The 21292-nt window shown below is 59.7% G+C and overlaps 1 protein-coding gene across 2 annotated transcripts in view; it reads right to left on the reverse strand.

Annotated features, from left to right (window-relative positions):
• Nucleotides 1–2720: 2720 nt before the first annotated feature.
• LAMC3 (laminin subunit gamma 3) overlaps nucleotides 2721–21292 on the reverse strand; it is a 51838-nt gene continuing 33266 nt past the window's right edge. The window contains exons 14-28 of one of the 2 annotated variants that reach the window (XM_016133846.2): nucleotides 21006–21251; nucleotides 19995–20142; nucleotides 19180–19322; nucleotides 18559–18737; nucleotides 17088–17229; nucleotides 15868–16073; nucleotides 15406–15482; nucleotides 14064–14198; nucleotides 12812–12962; nucleotides 11582–11731; nucleotides 9610–9712; nucleotides 7147–7346; nucleotides 6584–6730; nucleotides 6381–6480; nucleotides 2721–3953 (exon numbers count right to left, since the gene is read on the reverse strand). In XM_016133846.2, coding sequence (XP_015989332.2) covers nucleotides 3703–3953; nucleotides 6381–6480; nucleotides 6584–6730; nucleotides 7147–7346; nucleotides 9610–9712; nucleotides 11582–11731; nucleotides 12812–12962; nucleotides 14064–14198; nucleotides 15406–15482; nucleotides 15868–16073; nucleotides 17088–17229; nucleotides 18559–18737; nucleotides 19180–19322; nucleotides 19995–20142; nucleotides 21006–21251 — 2378 coding nt within the window. In that variant the 3' untranslated portion in view covers nucleotides 2721–3702. Of the gene's footprint in view, nucleotides 3954–6380; nucleotides 6481–6583; nucleotides 6839–7146; nucleotides 7347–9609; nucleotides 9713–11581; nucleotides 11732–12811; nucleotides 12963–14063; nucleotides 14199–15405; nucleotides 15483–15867; nucleotides 16074–17087; nucleotides 17230–18558; nucleotides 18738–19179; nucleotides 19323–19994; nucleotides 20143–21005; nucleotides 21252–21292 lie in introns of those variants that run through there. The other variant, XM_036217754.1, reaches the window with a different exon arrangement.

Below are 21292 nucleotides of genomic sequence, written 5' to 3' on the forward strand. Positions count from 1 at the left end.
CCGCCTCCCCGCCCCTCCCCGCGCCCGGCCGCCGGCATCAAAGCAGCTATTATGCGGGACGCGGAGCCCGCCGCCAGCCCCTCTGCTGGAGGACGCGGAGAATGCACGGCGTGGGGGCCGCCTGCGGGCACCCCCATGCGCTCCTCCCGGGACCGCGACAGTCCCTTTCCCGCTCCCGGCCGCGGTGTCCCCGTAAATAAAACCTGGACGGTCTTACTACGCACTCTTGGCGCGATTGCAGAGAGCGAATGCCTGTGGCAGCGCGGAGTGAGCGCACCGTCCACCCGGGCCGGGCACCGCCACTGCGCGTTGCACCGCGCGCACTTTTTTTTTTTTGGGGGGGGGCGGGGGGTGCGTTCCCAGGCTTCTTTTTTAGTTCTTGAAGGAAAAATACAGAACCGTTTAGTTTTTGTTGAGAAAATGCATAATGACAAAGTTTCACAGGGGCGCCTGCAATGAGAAAGAGTCGGTGTTTTGTTCATGAAACCTGTTTCCTGGGCACTCACTTCGCACCCGGCGCTGTTCCAGGTCGGTGCCAGGACACATTTTCTAAGTCACTGAATCCTCAAAACCCTGAAATGGGACTCAGCACCCCCACTTCACACAGGAGCAGTCAGGGACTGGAAGCCTGGAGCTTCTAACTCCAGAGAGCGGCCCTCAGGACGCTGGAACACAGGATGTGTACCGGGGTGGTCCTGAAGTGCCCTGTCTAAATCAGGACCTTGCTGAGACTAAAAGGCGGTACCCCTAATAATTACGTTGGGGTCACAGGCACAGACAGGGGCTGCCCTGGGCAAATGGCACTTGGTCACTAGTGATGCATGCTCTTCCTTCCCCCTGGAGCGTGTTCCTGGGGGTTGGATCCAGGAATTCTCCTTCCCTGTTCATCCATGGGGCTTGGATTTGGCCACGCTGTGTGACCTTGAGCAAGGCACTTGACCTGTCTGCGCCTCAGTCTCCTGATCTGTAGAATGATTGAAACGAGCGCCTCTAATCAATCAGGAGCTGATGTGACTTATTATTTACAGGGGATTTAATTGGGTAGTAAAAGCTTGGAGGGGAGCAGGGCTTAGGAGTTATAATCCTTGGCTGATGGGAGCTGTTCCACCTGGAGGCCAGAGACCAGAGCTGACGTAGAGCCCTCACAGAGAGCTGACTTAGAGTAGGGCACTCATAACACACGACCCAGCCCGGGCTCAGATGGCCTATTATTGCCCAGGCCAGTAAGCTGGTCGGCCCCTCCTCAGCCATTCTGCAAGGCGGGGGCCACCCCCCCCCCGCCCCCCACAGCTCAGCTGCTGGGCTACATTGCTAGCCAGATGTTCAACAGCTGCCACATTCCACCCAGCGCAGCCCCACCTCTGGGGCCGGAGTGGCTCTGCACACAGGCATGAGTCACGAGTTGTCAGCCCTGAGGTACGTCACTGTGGAATGGAGAGGAGGCCTGTTCTCCACCCGCCGGGGACACTGGGACTGGGCTTGAGCAGAAAAAGTCGTCATGCCAAGAGCAGCCATGGGCCTGTGTCGGCAGAGGAGCCGGGTGTGGGGGACGGGGGTCCTGGGGGCATCAGACCCTGTCCCGGAGGCCTTTGAAGCACCCCCAGCTCCTCGGCACCACCTAACGCCGGGCACCAGTCACCAAACGCGCTGGAGAGCAGCAGCCTCCTGTTTCGGTTTCTCTCCGAAATCCACCAAGTCCCTCTCCATGTCCTCTCCCCACCCCCCAATCCACCTGTGCCTCGGGGTTCTGGTTCTCTGTGGAGGGGCACACCTCTTCTCTGAACACTCGCCCCCACCCAGCAGGTTTGGGGGAGCACAGCCCAGCTCTCATTACATGGCCTGGGACACAGAGACCCTCATTCTGAACAGGAGCGGGGAGGACCTGGCCTGAGCTGGGTCGGCCTTTCCTGGGAAGGTCGGATCAGGACAGTTTCCATGACTTGATGGCCATGGAGGTGGGAGCAGGGAGGGCATCCTCTTCCATGCAGGGCAGGAATGCGGAGAGAAAAGGCAGAAACAAACAGGGTGGGAGCCCGGGGCAGGGACTGGAGAGGCGGCTCCTGGCCCCAGGCCGTCCTCAGGCTTGGCAGCCCCTCCCATGCCCTCTGAACTCAAACTGCCCTCTTCTGCTTAAACCAGCTTGGGAGCGGTTCAGGCCTTGTGTCCAAGAGCCCTGACTGGATGCTCCGTAATCCTGCCTGTGCGACCTGGATTCCCGGGGTGACCCGTGCTGGCCAAGCCCCCACCGTCCTGCTCGAAATGTCCCCCTCTGCCTCCCCACCCTTTGGGGCCTGACCCAAAACTTTCTTCCTCATTCTCACTAATGTCCCTCCCTGAACCTGTCCTGCTAGCCACTGGGTTCTAAGTCCATTTCCTGCCTCAGTGTCCTCAGACTGAACCAGAGGTCAGCTGAGGGCCTCTCTGTACCCCACCCTTCAAACTGCCCAGTCCCTAGACTTTGCCTGATAAGCCCCCTGGAGCAAGTGCCTGTGGTCACAGGAGCCCAGCAAAATCCCTCCGGCAGGAAGACCCCGGCCAGGCCAGCGGGCTCAGCTTTGTCCCCTTCCTGCTACTGTGTGTGGGCTACGAGGGACCATCACACATTCTTCCACCCACTCCCTGGGCACTGGGTGTGTCACGCAGTCGGGGTGCGCCATGTGCGTACCTACAGCCAGGGCCCCTGCTGCCAACCAGCACAAGGACAGAAGGCACACCACCCGGCTAGTAAAGCGGCCCTTTATTTCCACATGAAACAGAACTGGTCCATGCTGCTGCTCGTCCCCCCCTCCGGGGGCAGGAAGAGCTGTGGGAGGGCCTGGGCCCCTTGAGGCACCCATCTGCCCAGTGCCAAGGCCCTGCCGTCTGTGGGAAGCGGGCCCAGGAAGGGGGAGGAGTGCCAGGAGGAAATGCCAGGGAATCCTAGACAGAGGCTGGCAGGGGGGGCCTGGCCACAGGGGGATTCTCCAGCAGGACACACCGGAAAGGCGGGCCAGGCTTCCACACCCAGCAGAGGCCTCCCCCCTAGCAGGCGGGGCCGCAGAGCCACAGGGCTCATTCAGGAAGTGTCAATCAGTCAAAGGCCATCTGGGGTCATGGGGTCACAAAGGGTCCTGAGTGCCCCTGACCCAGGCCACTCCACCTCTTCGGACAGGCCGCAGGCTGAAAAGGTCCTGAGAACGGAGTCTTCCTTGAAGCCAGTGATCCCTCTGCAGAGCTGGGTCGTGGCGCTGGCTGAAACCACCCTGAATCCCTGGGGATGCGCCCGCGGCCTCCCAGGTACCGACCTGCCCGGGACCCTGCTTTCAGGAGAGGGGGAGCGTGCTGTGCCACAGGGTGTTTAACATAACCCCCCGGCACCCAGGGGGTGCGCAGCACACATCCGGTGCTTGACGAGCAGTTGTGGATCGACCGACGCATGTATGTGCACGGATGGACCTGAGCACATGCGTGCACCGCGCATGCCGGCATGAGTACAGGCGCATGTATATACGTGTCAGCGACACTGTGCTTTGCGTGTTGGCGCGTGCCCGGGCGGCAGTGTACACACTGGCTGCCTGGGGGAACCACGAACACACACTCGATCCCGCTGGGCGGAGGGGTACAGGCACGGCCTTGGAAGAGCGTGTGAGTGTCCGCTCAGAGGAGGGGTGCAGCGCAGGCTCTGGGCGCACCCATGGGGGCTCAGCGGGGGTCCGGTGGCCCTCACTGCCAGCTGGCGCAGCTCTCGGGCAGACTCTGCAGAATGGCCTCCAAGTTCTGCTTGTCGGCGCGGATCTCGGCAAGGTCACTCTCAAAGGTCTGGATCTGCAGCTCCTGCTGCTCGGACTCCTGCTCCAGCAGCCTCAGTTTCCCATGCAGGGCCCCGGGCGGGCCCAGCCGGAGCCTCAGGCGCTCCAGTGTCCGCTGGGTCTCATTCAGAGCCTGGGCTGGGGCTCGATGGGTGTCCAGGGACCCTGCAGAGGGACAGAGAGCCTCAGCGTGGGCCAGCTCCCTGCAGGCCCCAAGATCCTGTTCGGCCTCACCCCACAGGCCCTCCACGGCACAAACCGTCCAGGATGTCAACTGCCCACAGTCCACCAGGAAACCGAGGGACCGAGCAGGAAGTGCGGTGAGGTGGATGAGGGTCTGGTCAGGGCATCCTGCCGAGTTCATAGGCAGGTCCTGGAACTCCCCACCCGGAGTGGCACTGGGCAACTGTTAATTTTTGTCATTGGTATTACTACGATTTGTTAAAAAGAGTCAGGCTTGGGTGAGTCCTGAGCCCCAGTGTGCAAGGTCCCCATGCCTGCTGGCTCCAAAATGCCACGTTGGTTCACCAAAAGCACACCTGTACGGAGACCACCTGTGCTGGATGTGGGAGGACGAGCGGCTGGAAACAGGGTCCCTGGCTCTAGACTGATGGCCGAGGAGACAGCTGGGGCAGAAAGGACGGCTGGCCTGGTAAGTGGGCAGCGGGGGTCTGGCCCTGGCCTTGCACGGATTGATTCTATTTCTTGGGGTTAAGGACTTCGGGGAGGCTCCTCACGTGCAAAACAAGGGGGTGGGGCCAGCTGCTCACATTTGAACTTCGTGGTGGGGATGGTGGCATGGAATCCACAGGCTGCCTCCCCCATCTGCTACTTGTCATTAAGGGTGACATTCAACAGTAAGACAGGGCTCAGCCAGGCAAGCATGGCAGGGAAGAGGAAGGTAAGTCCTAAATAGCCTCCAATCCCACAGGATCCCACCTGAATTTCCTGGGCAAGGAAGGCTGGGCTGGAGGACAGGAAGCTGCAGGGGCAGAGTCGGGGGGCTGGGAAGAGGCATGGTGGGGTGAGCTCTGTTGCCTGGGGAGGACCTGCTCCCAGCAAAGACCTGGAGAGGCCCCACTGTCCACAGTAAAGACCTAACAGCCTCACCTTCGAGGAGATTCAGAACTGGGTTATAGCCTCCAGTCTCTCCGCCTAGCTGGGGCTCCTGGGACAGGGGCAGCGTCCAGGCGTGTGCTGCTCACTCCTGTGTCCCCAGGTCAAGCACCGTGACAGCATGAACGGGTGAATGACAATGACGGCGACAGCCGGAGTAGAGTGTCTGTTCCCTGTGCTCCAACTCCTTGGCATTGGGTGTGGAGTAGCGGCTGTGCGTGGCACTCTTGTGAACCACGGTCTCCTCACTGACTGGCTGTGGGGACCCCAGGCGCGTCATTTAAACTCTCTGTGCCTCAGTTTTAAGAGAATAAGTGTCCTTGCCTCAGAAGGAGAGACTGGGAATTCTTTAAGACCCCGTGTGTGAACAGCTTAGCGTGGGCCTGGCCTCCAGACAGAACACAGGCCGGCGACCCTCTCCCTCCTTACGGATAATGGCAGTTGAAAATGCACGCTGTTACACGGTGCACCTTGAAGACGTCACATTAAGTGAAATCGGCCAGCCACGAATAGGCAAATACTGTAAGATTCCGCTTGCGTGGTGTGCCTAGAGGAGTCGAACTCAGAAGAGGCAGAGCGGTGTGCGCCGGGGGGTGCGGGGAGGGAAATGGGGAGTTAGCGTTTAATGGGGACAGAGTGTCAGTTTGGGAAGAAGAAGAAGTTCTGGAGAGGGATGGTGGGGATGGTCCCACAGCAGTGTAAATATACTCAGCTCACTGAACTGTACATTTAAAAATGGTAAGATGGCAAATTTTATGGTATGCATGTTTCACCACAGTTGAAAAAAAGGCATGCCGTTCATTTCGGCCCAGCTGCTCTGATTCTGCCCCCCTGCAGCCCCTCCCCCACCCCGAGGGCTTCACATCTCAGTGGGTGCCGTCCCCTGTCCCCTCCGTCGGAAACGTCCCCTTGCTGAGGCTCATCTCAAATTCTACCTCCTGCCTGGGCGCACTATTTCCTGTCACCACAGAACCTGCAACACAGCGTGGCAAGCGCTTTCCAAGGCAACCCGCTGTCAGCCCCATGTCACAGATGGGGAAACTGAGGCGCCGAGAAATAGAGCGCTTCCCCCCAGGTCTCACAGCCAAGGAAAGGAGAAGGCCAGCCTCGGACCCTGGCCTATGTGATTCCAAGCCAGAAACCTGCTCCTTGGTGCCGCACGAGCTCGGTGACGGTCTCTCTCCTTCTCTGAAACCCTCGGCCAGAGGGCTGCCCCACTCCCCTGGTGAGTTTTCCGGGTCCCCTTCCCCACAGACTAGCGTCCCCTTGAGGCACAGACTGAACTCTGAACTGGCTTCTGGGTACCCTGCCTCCCGTGGGGCCTGGGGCAATTACAAATGACCAGGAGGCTGGGGTCGGGGGGAAGCCATGGTGATGAAGGGGAACAGAAAATCTTCCCCAGGACCAGGCCTCACAGGAAGACCCCGGAGGGAGGGGACTCTGGGAGGTCAGGGCGCAGCCTCGGGGTCTCCTCACCCAGCCTGGCGAGCAGCTCCGACAAGGCCTTGACGTCCTTCTCCAGGGAGGCGCGCGATTCCTGGATCTGCCGCTCCATCTCGCTCAGCCTGGCGCCCACCTTCGGTGGGGGGGAAGGAGGGAGGAGGGAGGAAGAGCTGGATGGAGCAGCTCCCCACTGGCCCCGGGCCGGGAGGAAATGGTGAAGGGCCTGGCACACGCACCTGCTCAGCTTCCTCCAGCTCCCGCCTGCGAGCTCCTGCAGCGAGCACCTGCCTGGAGGCCTGTCTGAGGGTCGCCTGCGTCTGGCTGGAGAGCCGGCTGGCTTGGCGATGCTCCCGCTTCCCCTCCCTCAGCAGGGCCTTGGCGAGCTGTGGGCGGGTAACAGTGCAGGGGGCAGAGGGTGAGCAGAGGCCATCCTCTCGAGATGAAGCGTTCTGCGGCAATCACGCCAACAGATGCGACAGAGCCAGCGAGAGCTGGGGAGACACACACCTGTTAGAATTTGGCCCCAATAAGAACAAAACAAAACAAAAAAACAGCCTAGAGGTTTAGGGAGTAAGGCCGAACGGACCTAGGTGTGACTCCTGGTTATGGAATGGAAGTTACTGAATCAGCTGGGCCCATGGGACGGAATGACATCTACTTCTCGAGGCATCCGGGGCTCAGCGCCCGGGACCCACCGCACACCAGCAGGCGTGGAGTGGTCGCTTTGCATCCCGGGGGGTGGATCTGCAGGGCCAGCTCTCACATGACAGTTCTCCCACAGGACGTCTGTGTCTCTGACCTTGGCGCTGTCCTGGGCCAACAGCTCGGCTTCCTTGGCCTTCTTCGTGGCGCTGGAGGAGACAGATGCCGCGTTTCCCAGCATCCTCTCCGCCTGCTTGGTCTTCTTTCTCGAGTCCTCGAGGAGCCTGCCCCGGACAGTGCCTGCCTTCCTCCTCAGCGCGGCCTGGTCCTTGGGCCGAGGAAACTGCAGCTTCATTCCTGCGAAGCCAGCCCAGGCCGTGTCAGGAGGGCCTGGCTCACGGCTCGAGAGCCCGCCAGACACCTGACCAGCCCCGGACCCTCAGACGACATGAGTGCCGGTTCGAGATGCATAAGCTCTGTTTGTAACCTGCTCAGGCTTATCCAAGGGGGACAAGCGAGACATACTGCCCAGAGAATTTAAAGATTCATATTATATTATGATACTCATTAAAGTCACAAAACTACACAGTGTGGTCAATGCCTGGACCAGCGGTAGGGATGGGAAATCACTGCACACTACACAGCAACATTCGTTTAGCTCTTTGTTTTTACGTACTACCTGTTTCTAAAAAGGCTTTGAGGCACCTTATAGTGATAGATAAATCAACAGCTGGACCATTGAAATGAAAAACCAAGAGCCATGTATAACTAGGGGATGAGGAAGGGAAGAGAAGTGCCAGAAAATTAACATAGTGACATTGCAGATGCTAAATGCCCTATTTACCTCTGAGCTTCCTAGCAGCCTAGGCAGAACGGGAAACACAATTCACATAGGTTGTATTATCTAATAAGAAGTAGTCTCCTTCTGGAAAGAAGACCTTTTCCTTTCAGAGAAAATTGCAATGGAAATTCATCTTAAAGAATACTGATTATAGCAAAGTCACGTTTTAAAAAGAATCGAGCCTTCTAATGTGCACGGGCACAATACGACATCATTGCTCTATGGAGATAATCCAGAAATTAGGTCTACTTTGCTTCCTGCGCACAAAATTGGCATTTCTTAAAGTGCACGCTGTGGCGTCCTGATTCCATAGAGTGTCAATAATTGTCAGTGTCGATTAAGTTTAAATAAAGTGAACGAGGTTTCTTCGCTGCAGGATTTCTCCGGGCCTCAGAGGGTGCTGCGAACACACAGCATTTCCTAAATTTATCTTGAACACGAACTCTCTTCCGGCAGAGCGGGCTGCGGGCACGCCCTGGGGAAGGCTGCTCCCCATTTCGTCCGGTGGATTTTCCTTTCATCGGGAATGCCGAATGAGCACAGGCCCAATGGCGGTAAGAGAGGGCGTCTCTGAAAATGGGTGGGAATGGGGGAGAGAGCCTGGAGCGAGCGGTTTGAGGTGTGCCGTGTGAATGCCAGTGAGGTAGACTCCCATCCAGCACAGGTAAGATCTTTCTCATTCTCAGAACCATCTAATGACACGGTGATATCTTGTGAGGTGGTGGGCACCCCGTCACTGGACTAAGCAGGTCCCCTGCCTGGCGAGGGGGTCGTGGCACATGGTTGTAAGACCCCTTATAATTCTAATGTTCTAAAACCCTGCTATTCCATCATACAGCACTGAATTTACATTTTCCTAAACACAGGTCGGAGAGAAGCACGTACAGCTACACCTTTCCCGCCGGAAGCCCCTGACAGGCGCCCAGGGCTTCGGAATGTAGAGGAACCTGGAGAACAGGGGGCGCGCTGCCTAGCTCACCCCAAGGGTCTGGGCCCACGTCTCCTGCGGGCCGTGGACGGGGCTGGGCCAGGAGACTACGGAGCCAAGGCGACGGCAGAAGCCTGACTTCCAGTCTCAGACCCCGAAGTCATCCGGAGCTCAGGGCGAGCTCCGGCCTTACGCAGCTCACTGGAACGGAGCCGGAAATGAAGGGCAAGGGGGCTTCTCTCTGGAGCAAAGGGGACGCCACGGGAGCCCATGGTGCGCGGGACACCGAGGATCGTGATACTGGCTGGCTCCATTCGACTCGGCTCCGCACCAGGGATCGAGACCGATTCCTCTCCTCGGTCTACTCGCCTGAAGAATAGGAGCACTTGGCCTCATTTTCCTAAGGCTTAAAAGAGACCTGGACTGGCAGAGACCCGCGCCCCCTTCCAAAGGGAAACCGTGTCCCGCCCCGTAGCCCCTGCTGAACGCGGGGCCACGGCAGCCATATTTGTAGCACGTAGCGAGACCACTGGCAGAGTGGGCTAGACCAGGAGCAGACGACCGAGGGCATCAGATTTTTTTCTATATGGCCTTCCCATAGGGACTCTGCATGTGGACTCACGATGGATGGTCATGTGGGCAAGTACCGGTGAGTGGTGTGCGACATGGGGAGAGACAAACAGCCCCAGGAGATGTCCTGATGGACAGTGTTGACTGCTTGCTTATGCCCATGTGACTGGACTTCTGTCCCCTGCAGCTAAGCCTGCCCTGGACGAGGCGAGTCCAGCTGGCTATCACGGGCAGGTCTGTGCATCGATGAGTCTAGGGCTCGGCGGGGCACCCATACATACCTTCCATGTCAGCCAGCAGGGTCCTGGCTCCCGTGACAGTCACTGAGGCAGCCTGGACTGACGAGGAAGCCTGGGACAGGGCGGCTCTGGCCGCCTGCTGCAGCTGGAGAGAGAAGAGAGGGGCTGGGCTGGTGGCCTGCAGGTGAGGCGCCCAGAATCAGGTCAGGTGGCCACTGACCTCACATGAACTAGTCCCAAAACATCACCCAAACTCTGACAACTGATTACACCGCTTACCAGGATTACACACATGTTAATGGCTCACTATCTCTCCCAAGAAGCGGCCTGTCCTGGAAAAGCCTGAAGGAAAACTGGAACACGATAACTAAAGGGAAGGTGGACAACTGAGAATTTTCCAGAACGCTTCTGTGTCTCCAACAGTGAAGCTGCTTATTATACAACTTTTACCATAAAAAAAAAAATCAGTTTCTTCCCCACTGCCACTCAGCAGCCTGTATGGGTTTTTTGGATGAACAGATACACACAGCGTGGTTCATCCGCACAGGAGAACGTGATTCAGCCATCAGAGGGATGAGTATTGCCACACGAGGCGACGTGGATGAACCGCAAGGCCACAGCAAGTGCAAGAAGCCAGACGCCAAAGGCCACGAGCCGTAGGACTCCACTCATGTAAAACACCTCGACCAGGTAAACCCGGAGATGCAGAGATGGTTGCCGGGGTTGGGCGGAAGGAAGAATGAGAAACTGCTCGATGGGCATTGGGTTCCCTTTTGGGGTGATGAGTGTCTGGGGCGAGACGGAGGTGGAGGCCGTGCCACATTGTGACTGTGCCAAGTGCCACTGCCTCTCGAAATGGTTTGCTTTGTGTTACGTGACTTTCGGCCCAATAACATGAGTAAATAAATAAATAAATGAAGATAAATAACGGATCAAATGGGTGTGAAGAGCCACCCAATGCCCCGGGAGCTCTCGTGCCTCAGTCTGACTCCGGACACTTAGCAGGACGGGGGGCGACGGCGGACGGCCCGTGGTGGCCTTGGCACCGCACGCTGGGCTCCGGCCCTGACTGCCATGGTGCTCAGAGGCCCGGGGAGGCCCCTCTCTCCTTGGCGTTCCTGCTCTGGACCAGGGTGACGAACCGGATCAGCGGGTACCAAGCCAGGCACCAAGGTTTGAACTGCGACTCAGCACAGCTCCCCAGTGGGCGCCAGGCACGGCGCCCAGGCACGGGATGCAAGCTCACCCACTTCTCACAAACCACCTCCCCTTCGTTCCCTGTCTTTACAGGGAAAATAAGGGTGCCCACGGGATAGGCCGTCACTGCAGTGAGTGGCAGGGTCTGAACAGGTCGGTGGATGAGTTTGCCGTATTCTAGCATGTCAATTTCTATACTGCGACACCTGTACCGTGGTCAGGTAACACGTTACGTATGGGGAGTCTGTGTGGCAGGTGCATCCGAATTCCTTGTATTCCCTTTGCAACCTTTCTGTCAGCCTAAAATCATTTCCGGATGAAAAGTTAAAAAGAAGTTTCAGAGGTCTTTATCCTTTACCAGGTTGGACGCCACGGGACTGGGCTAAATTCACCCCGTGATTCTCCTTGCATTCCCTGATCACCTAACGCTGTCTCCGCTTCCGGGCGGCAAAATGCCAACCTGTGTGGCTCAGCGCTAGGAGCAGAGCAGGTGCTTGCCAAATACGGGGTGAACGAACTAGTGAAGGAAAGAATGGATGAAGGAGCCCCAGCCAAGGAGTGAGGGTGGGGGGCGTGGCCCTGGCTGCTGCGGGTGCGCCTGTCCGTCTGTCCAGCCTGCCTCCTCCCACACCTCTACCCTTCCTTCTTCTGCCCTGGCTGACTCTGAGGTTCTCTGGAGTTTTTGGGGAGACACTGGAGGGATGGAAGGAACCACAGCTGGTCTTTGCTCATCCCTTCCTTGAACCCTCAACCTCAGATCACCCCTGGGGCAGCCCCAAAGTCCTCCAGGTGCCTCTTTCAAAGGACGAGGACCTACCTGCGTGAGGGGCTCCGCCTCGTGCAGCACGGCCTGGGCGGTGGCCTGGAGGGCCCGGGCCGCTTCGGTGACCCTGCGCTCTCTGGACGAGACTGTCTTCTCAAGGACCTGCACCTTCAGGGCCAGGCTCCGAGCCTGGGACTTCCGCGGCTGCAGGGAGATGCAGGGCTCAGGCAGGGTGCGGCAGGAAGGTCCGCGCGGCAGGTCGTGGATGGGCACAGGTGCCCGGGCATGGATGGCGGGGAGAGGGGCTTGTGAACACAGGGACGCAGAGGGGCAAGGGTGCGAGACGCCAGGCTGGGGGGCCTGTCCCGAGGCTCGGATTCTGGCCCCATGGGCCTCTAGAAGCGCGGCCTCGTGCGAGTCAGCCAGCCTCCCTGAGGTGCACGTCCTTCCCAGGCCCACAGCCCCCAGGCCGAAACCTTGGGTGGGTGTACTCTCCCGTTCAGAATGCCTGGGCCTCAGAGAAGCAGCCCTGAGCAGGCACTGCATGTCCCCTGACAGCCCGAGCTACGGTGTCTGGGAGGCCGGCCTCAGGGCCAAACGCGTCGTTACCTGCGCATCACCCTCCACACGCCGGGGGGAAGCGAAGACCCCGGGAGAAGCCGGGGCCCGTTGGTCCCACTCATCATTCCCCCCAAACACATTTGTATAAACTGAGTCTTTTTTTTAAAGTTCGGTTCCCGAGTTTGGGATTCTGGGATGACTGATGGATCCAGCTGACGAGTGTAGGGCGGCAGGCACAGAGGGGAGGCGGCTGACGCGCATCGAGGGTCACCCTGTCATTGAGGGTCACCCTGTCCGTGACTCACGAAGCCCCGCCGGGCCCCCGTGGACGCAGTCCTAGAGTAACCCAATGGGTGAGCTCCACCTGGCAGATAAGTAACCACCGTGCAGTGGGGGAGGGAAAGTCCTTGACCAAGGTCATGGCTGGAGCAGCAGAGCTGGGATTGATCCCATGTCCATCTGGGGCCACGGCTGTTGCCACCAGTGGGGAAGAGGTCCCACCTCGCTATTATTATTGTAATCAACAACAAAGGTCGGCTGAGCCCTGACTCCCGGGCAGGCGCTCGGCCAAGCCCTAAAGGTGCATTATCTCATTTTGATCGACTGTTGTAGAGTTAAAAATAAGCCGTGGCTCCTGCCTCTGCCCGGGCTGCACTGGTTTCCCAGCTGCCACCTCTCCCCTGCCCCCACCCCGTGCAGAGAGCCCAAGACAGCCATGCTGACCAGTGCTGAAGAGGCAGCCGAGGAGGAGGTCAGGTGCCGAGCCACATCTGCGCCAGCTCGCTGCACGGCGGCCAGCACCCTCTCGGCTTCGGGCAGCGCCTCTGCCACAGCTGTGCCCAGCGCCTTCTGGGCCACCTGGACCTCCTGGTATCTGAGAGGAGACAGAGGCAGGATGGCCCCCAGAGCGGGGAGCGGGGCCTGTCTTCCCCACCGCTGTCCCACGCCCCTCCCCCGGCCCGATTCTTGAAGGCATCTCCCCACTTCCTGGCAGAGCCGCCCTCTGCGGGGTCGGCACCCAGCAGCTGGCCTTGGAAACTGGCTGCCACTCTGCCGCTTTCGAATGAATGGAAAGGCAGTAGAGGGACCACATTCTAGTTTCTTCAATAGCTCAATTCAGCTGTGCCTTTCTGAAGGGTTCGCACTTGGTTTGCACTTGAGAATCACATGTTTTGCAAATATTTGGCTCCTCTGGATGAAGAGGAAAGTGCCTGGTATTGGGGAAGGGACAGCGGCCCGGGCTGGGTCTCGGCTCGGCTGTGCCCTTGGGTGACCTTGGGCACGTCGCTGTCTAGGAAAACGAAGACTCCTGGGCTGCACGATGGCCCTGGGGCCCTTTAGCCCTGACATGCTGTAAATCGACCAACTAGAACAGCTTGCCTGTCTTGACCAGCTGCCCACACCACCCCACCCAGCTCCCCAGCCCCGGCTTCCTCCTTCACCCCTTCTCAGAGAGCCAGTGCTGCGCCGCATCCCTGGGAATGGGTCATGTGACCTCACCCCAGCCAGGCCAATTGGCTCCGGGCTGGCCGCCTGATCCGAGCAGGGCCAATCAGATTCTCTCATCTAGGAAGCCCACTTGGTGGATCTCCATTGACACTTTGACCAAGAGGAATATAAAGGGGCCACTCACAGCAGAGAAACAGAGGCCAAGCAGGAAGCTGGTGCCCAAGAGGAGCCGCCCCAGAGACCTGAGGTGGGGCTGGGGGTACTGCCGGGGGCAAGAGGGCAACTCGCTGCTCTGGGCCTCCTTGTTCAGGTTCTTGCCCCTCATCTCCAGAGGCTGAACGGCACCCCTGGGCATGTGCGGGTTCCTGTAACTCACCTCCAAGCGGCCCCAAGACCCCAGACATCCCGACCTGCCACACTGACCATCAGGGGAAGGAAGCCAGTTCTGGAACCAGCAGCCTCTGGCCAGGCCCCGTTGGCTTCAGGAGGCCAAACCAAGCTCCTGCCCACACCTGGGAGGTCTCACCTGTCCTCCAGCTCCCGCTGGGCCTCCAGGGCCACGCTGCCCTCCACCAGACTCCACAGAAGCATGTAACTGGTGTTGGAGGCAAGCAGAGCCCTCCGCGCAGTGGCCTTGATCCTGGCGGCAGTGTCCTTGTGGCTGTATAAAAATACCCACCCACCATGGCCAAGAGCTCACCAGGAAGGGGGCCTGGGCCCCGACCTGCAGCCCCACGGCATGGGCCTCTTGCCCTCTCTGCCTGACACACAGTGAAGGCTGATGGGGAGGGGGCCCACAGCCCCGTTCCTGTTATATAGTTTACGTTTGCTGTCCTGGCAGAATTACAAATAGGGTCTCTTATCACTCACAGAATCTCATCAACATGGGCAATAAATTATATGGTCACTCTGACGAAAACAGCGTAGACAGCCTGGGTTTGAATCCTGGCTCTATCGCTTCCAAGCTGTGTGTCCCTAAGCAAGTCACTTAACTTCTCTGCGTCTGCTTTTTCACCTGTCAAATGGGACCAAAGTCCTTAGAGTACAGATCAAAGGGGGAAATTGCTGCAGATCCTGTGTTGTCAGGATCTTGGGCTGCTTCTTAAAAGCGGCAGATGAATCCACCCAAATGGCCGACGGCGGACGACCGGATGCACAGAAGGAGGCGCAGGCGCAGAGTGGGACGTTACGTGGCTGTGAGTGAGGAGAACGAAGTACGGGCTACGCACGGAGGACCCCCGAAGCCGCCACGCTAAGTGAAAGGAGCCAGGCACAAAAGACCACGCGCTGTGATTCTACTTATACGAAACGCCCAGAGCGAGTAACTCCATAGAGACGGGAAGCAGATTAGTGGTTGCCAGGGGCTGGGGGGCGGGGGCGAGGGGTCGAAGAGGAACGGGCAGCGACTCTCACGGGTGCGGGTTTGTTCTGAGGTGATGAAAATGGGGGGATGGCTGCGTGACTCTGCAAATGCACCGGAAACCGCCGAACCGTACACTCTAAATGGGCGAGTCGTTCGGGATGTGAATTGTATCTAAACGAAGCCGTTATTTTTAAAAAGCCAGTGGATGCTCTCGGATGCCTTCAGGTGGCCAAGGTGCCTTCGCGCACCTCCTCCCCCCGCCCCAGCCTCTCTGAGGCTCTCATGCTGTCTTTACACACCTCTCCTTCCCATGGTGGTGATGTTCCCCGCCCCCCGCCCTCCCCCCGAAGCCAGGAAGCTCTTGTCCTCATTCAATTCCAACTCCTGGGGCAGGGACACCTGTGGGGCTGACCCTGACCTTGGAATCCCCCAGCAAAAGGGCTGGGTTTCCTTCATGATATGGTGGACAGGGCCTCCGCCACATTCCCAGGACCTGGGGGCTCACCTCCTGGCAAGGGCACGGGCCTCTGCGGCCAGGTGGCTCCATTTGGTGGGCTGGCCGGGCATGTTCTGAGGAATCACCTTTAGAGAAAAGAGAGATAAAGACGAAAACTGAAGGTCCATCCCTGGAGGGCAAGGGGCCGCATCTTGCGAAGCTACTGAGCAGAACCAGACAGTGGCGGTGACTTGAGAAATGCTCAAAGCTAGTTGCAGATCACATTCTAGGAAGCAGAGCCCCGGACCGTGGCAGTATCGGTACTGACATGCCGGGCATCCACTGTCTGCTTAAAACATGCCTCGTTCTTTGCAAACTTATCCCACAGAACCAGCGAAGGAGACACTCTGTGTCCCCCATTTTGGCAGCTAGGCAAACTGAGCCTCCTAAAAGGGGAAAGCCATGCCCAAGGCCACCAGGTCGATGGCGCTGAGCCTGGGCTCAGTGTGGGGAGGGGACTCCCTGGGGTACCAGCGATGCCAGAACTGTGGCTGCATGCAGAATCTCCTCCTCCGCGGACTCCAGCACTGCCTCTAGGTCTGCCAGCTGGATGCAGGTCTTCTGGGCGCCAGCCCGGGCACACTGGGCCTTCCTGTCCAGTGCCTGCAGCTGCTCCCGGGCAGCCTTCACGGCACCCTCGAGGCCTGTCACCTGCTCCAGTGAGGCTTCCCGGAACCCTGCAGAAAGCCCGTGGTCCAGGGGGTTCACAGAGCGATCGAGATTTCACACTAAAGCCCCGGCCCTCGGGGGAGCCCACCTGTGCCACCCTCTGTGCCCTCCGCTCTTCCTGGGCACAGCTTAACTCTAGCACCAGGCCTGAACACCACCAGCCAGTTCCAAAGAAGAGCCTCCCTATCGTACAGGTGCAAAGGCTGAGAAGGCAAATCACGACCCAAGGTCCCACACGCAGGAAGTCAGCCACGGACAAGGGACTGGCCTTCCGGAGCCACGGTGAGCAATTCCTGCATCCGGGAGAGCAGCAGGACTGCCTCCAGTCACCCCTGTCATCTGCAGCATGGCTCAAGGCGGGCGTTTCAACATGTGGCCTCTGGCAACTCCCTCTTTTAGTAATTAGTCTTGTTAACAGGTGCTCAGCTCACCTATACCTGGATGCTAAAGGTGCCTATGAACATGAAACTGCACAAAATAATTTGTTTTCGATGCCCCCAAAATGTCCGTGTTTCAGGGTTGAATTCCACCTGGCTCTAGTACCATTTTCTTTTTTTAATTATTTATTTTCTATGGCAGGGATATAGCAGTGAGCGAAATGGCCAACAGGCAAGGATGCAGGGGCTTTGCCTGTTCAGCACCTGGGACAGCGCCTCGACGATTGGTTGTTGAGCAAGTGAATCGGTCAGTGAACCCGGCCCTGTCCTCACTGGGCTTAGAGTCCGGGTGGGGCGGGGGGCAGGGGGACTCCTGCTAGACAGTCAGACTAACATTAGCAGTTTCAAAATATAACTAGGCGATGGGCATCGGAGGAGAGGTCCGTGGGGCGACGGGACGGCGTCATGGGAGGAACCCACCCTGTCGGGGTGGTCAGACAGGCTCTCCCAGTAACTGGGTTCTCCTGGGGCTGAGCTAGGAGCCTTCAAAGCATCCTGAGACCAGACTGAGGGGCTCCAAAGGGGCGTCTGACCAGCCAGGCCTCCCCTCGCCTCCCGGTCTCCCACTGTGCTCTCCCACGGTACCTTGCAGCAGGTGGTGGCCCTGGTAGATGTCCCCCCTCGGGGCTTCTCCCTGCAGGATGTCCATTGGTTCCCAGGGCCGGCCACAGTCAGACCCCTGCAGCCATCCCTCCATCAGCATCAGCCTGGCCTTCAGCTTGGCAGCCTTGAGGGGACAGGAAAGGAAGGGTGAGTGAGGTGACTGGCCTGGAAGTACTTACTGCCTGGACACCTCCTCCTGGCTTCTACCTGGCTTGTCCTCTCTGAGGGTCCCCTTCCCCTGGGCTTCAAAGCCAAGGACACACCAGACCTCTGAAAACCAGCCCTGCCCACCCTGACCTCATGGCCGTCTCTTCCCTTCCCCCGCCCATGGCACCTGCAGGCATTCATCCGACCACACCTCCGTCCTGCTGAGGGAGGGACGGATGGGAAGGGAGGCCCAGGAGAAGCTGTCTGTCCTGCTGTAGTCCTAAAACTTGGCACAGAGCAGGTGCACCATGGGTACTCGCTGGCTGAGTGAGTATGCTATGCACCATCTCCCACCCCCGGTCTTTGGATTTTCTGAACGATAACTGCATTGACAAAGCACTTGCGGGGAGCGATTGCCCCGCCACACTCTAGTTCACGTTCACCCTGTGACCACCCTGGGGTGCAGGGGCTTCGAGTCCCAAGCCCTCTCCTCAATTCCCAAGTCCAAAATGCTCTGAAAAATAAGGCCTTTCGTTTCTTAATTGGTGACGAAATCAGGTTCAAAAAACCCTGAACTCGTTTGGAAGCACAACTGTTCCGAACAAGGTGATTCGTGCTCTTTCTTGGCCCCGTTGGCATGAACAGCCATGTCTGCCCGCAGACACGTCCCTGGGGTTGGTGACAGGCCTGGCCCAGGTGCTGCTGGGGGTGGCACCTAATACTCGGCTTGTGCCGTCTCGTCTCTCTACAGCACCGTCATCCCTAAAGCTGGCCTCATCGTTTTCGGGCGAGGGGTTGCAGGCCCGAAGTGGGCCCTTTTTGGAACAGGAGACACTGCACTGTACCAAGGCTGTCACCTGCTTAGGTGCGTGCCGACTGACGGAACCGAGGGGCGGGAAACCCTGCACCACACCGCCTCCCCGCTCAAAACCCCGCTTGTGCCCCCGGACGGGCATCGCCCTCCACCCCCCCTCCCCGCAAAGGGCCTTCTGTGGTCTCAACCCCTCTGACCTTGAGAAAGAGCGAGGCCTCAGCCTGGGTGGTCGTTAAGGAAACAGTTCGAGAGCGCCTGCCCACCGAGGGGTGGGGGAAGGGCGGGGGGAGGGCGGCCCTCGGTTAGGGGGGCCGGGGGGCGGCACGGGGCTGGGCACGCACAGGGAGAAGGCAGCAGTGGTCCTGGAAGGCCAGGGAACTATGGGTGGGTGGGCGGTTCCTGGTGCCCAGCACAGAGCTGGCGCTCACGGAGGCCACGGAATGAATGAGAGGGGCGGCGGGCCTGGACGGGGCCTGGACGGGGCGGGCTCACCTCCTCCTTGACCAGGGCGTAGCAGGACGGGCACTCCTGGCATTGTGCTCCGCCGGCCGTGAGGAAGAAGTTGTCCCTGCAGCGGTCACACTTGTAGCCCACGAAGCCAGGCCTGCACACGCACGTGCTGTTCTCATGGCACTGGGCCGAGGCGGCACCCAGCGGGGAGCACCTGCAGGCTGTGGAGGCCGAAGGCGCTGGGTGCCCTGAGGGCCACCCACACCAGAACCCCGGGGGCCCCTGCAGCCTCACACCTGGCTGCCCTGCCCCGCCCTGGGGAGCTCAAATACATTCCTGGGGCCCCCCCAGGAGACTGATTCAGGGGCGATGACTGAGAGCCTGACTTCAGCGTCCCCCGGGGGGCTAAGGAACAGCTGTGTGGTCTTACAGCACACATGAGGAAACTGAGGCCCGGAGAAGTGGCACGTGGCCCCAGCGCGGTGGCATCTGGGACTAGCTTCCTGGCCCCCAGGCCAGCCTCTGCCCTCTCACTCCACGTCTGCAGAACCGCTCCGAGACCTGCGTGCCTCTGACCTTCACTCCCCTGCCGCACGGCCGTCTTCCCCGTGGGTCCCCAGGCCCCGCCCTCCAATAGCCCAGGAAGGGACCTGGCTTCCTTACCCCGGCAGCCCTTGGCGGAGAAGCCGAAGAAGCCCGGCTGGCATCTGTCGCAGGCCTGGCCCTCGACGCCTGGGCGGCAGGGGCATTGCCCAGTCCTGGGGTGGCACTGGTTCTCCTGGGAGCCCAGCGGGTGGCACTTACAGCTGTGACAAGGAAAGCAACCGGGTCTGAGTAAGCTCCGCCCACTCCCAGCCGGCCTCCACGGGCTGCAGCTGGCAAGGGGTCCTCAGATTGTGCCACCGTGTCTGCAACAAGGCCCCATCGCCATGTCGGCAGACGTCAGACGGCCTCCCCCAAGCCATGCCCGGGGATGCAGTCTCCAAAAATGCCTCCTCCCCCCAAAAAAGAAAAGGCTACAGGAAGTATACATCTTGGGGACCATAACCCTCTGCGAGAAAGTCACAAGGCAATTAGCATATTAAAGGCTGAGAAGTCACACAAGGAGGAAACCTGTTTGCTCTGCTGGCCATTTCCCTGGAGTCCACTGCACCCCAAGGAGGCCATCTAAGGTGCTGCTGTGGCCAGAAGGGTCACTAAGTGTCAGCATCACCGAGAAAGGGATCGGACACCGAACCGGCCCCTGCCCACCCGGACGTCCCTTAGGGCTGCTCTTGGCCTGGATCCTGGGCTGGCAGTGCCGTGAGTCGGACCCCCAAGAGACCGTCCCTTCGTCCTCCTCCGGAGCAGGGCACAGTGTACCTGGCAGTGGGCCTGGGACCATGTTCCAAGCCGGGCCCCTCTCCGGAGGCTCCCTGGTGCTCTCTTCCATCCCAGTGGGACCCTAGGGGAGGGCACCGTAGCCTCACCCCACCCACCTCTGGCAGCCCTTCCCGGGCCGGAGGTCGTAGAAGCCTGGGCTGCAGCGGCCACAGTCCCGTCCGGTCACGTGAGGCAGGCAGGAGCACTGGCCGGTCGCTGGGTCACAGGACTCGCTGACCGAGCCCGCCGGACGGCAGCTGCAGGCTGGGGGCAGGAGCAGGAAAGGGGGCTGGGGGACCGTGCGGACCATCTGTCCAAGCTTTGGGGGTCCAGGAGGGGCGGACAAAATGGGGAGCCCAAGGAGACGACGCATGGTCAGCCCAGACTCCCAAGCCGTTTCTGGGAAAAGGCTCGAGGGCCAGGCGCAAATCTCCGCCCGTTTGCTCTGTCCTTGGAGAGGCAGCCCAGATGGCCCCTCTGAGCCTGCCCTGAGCCCCTGCAAGCTTGAGCGAAGGCCAGAAACTCAGTCGGCGGTCACGGACGGACGGACCCCTGTCCCCACCATTTTGGGTCACTCTGCCCTGTTCTTCTCCTGGGCCCCATAAAACAAGAGGCCGGCAGAGTGCTGACAGGAACTACATGGAAAAAGGCTCAGGAACAAGTGTGGGACAAACGCCGAGCTTCTCCGAGCAGTGCTTCTGGGAGCCGTTCACGGGCCGTGCACGCCCCAGCCTTCTGAGTGAGGCACTGGGCTCCGTGCTAACCCGGGCGGTAGTGAGGGGTGGAAGGACATCTCAGCCAGGGGGCACAGCCTGACCGGACGTCCAGGGGCAGGGGGGGCATGACAAGTGCCACGGGCCATCCAGGACGGTCTTACGTGCTAACTGCGGAGCGTGAGATACGCGCTAAATTATCAAGGCAGGAAAAAAAAAATCACAGGGTCAGAGCAGGCCCGACCCCGGGGCTGAAAAGACCTTGGGGCAGAGCGAAGCCTTGCACTCTCTGGACGAGAAACAGAGAAGGCGAAGAGGCTGCCTCGGGCTGCACAGCCTCGCGGAGCCGCCGGCTGGGCCCGGCGGGGAAGGGGCCCACGCGCCCACCCCGCGGGCTGGACGGCGGGGACTCACGCATGCATTTGTCCGCGGGCCGAGGGGCCAGGGCACTGCCATAGAAGCCGTCCTGACACTGGTCACAGAGGGGCCCCGTCGTGTTGTGCAGGCAACGCAGGCAGCGGCCGGACAGGGGGTCGCAGTTGCCCACGGCGTTGGGGTCCACGTTCCCACTGCACTGGCACCGCTGGCAGGGCTGGGGGTCCCCAGAGAGTCCCAGCGGGTCCCCGAAGAAGCCATCATCACAGATCTCACAGCGCCGCCCTGGGAAAGAAGGCCGTGCGTGGAGGAGCGGGCACGAGGAC

The sequence above is a fragment of the Rousettus aegyptiacus genome, unplaced genomic scaffold (assembly GCF_014176215.1).
Source record: "Rousettus aegyptiacus isolate mRouAeg1 unplaced genomic scaffold, mRouAeg1.p scaffold_m13_p_3, whole genome shotgun sequence".
In the NCBI taxonomy this organism is placed as follows: domain Eukaryota; kingdom Metazoa; phylum Chordata; class Mammalia; order Chiroptera; family Pteropodidae; genus Rousettus; species Rousettus aegyptiacus.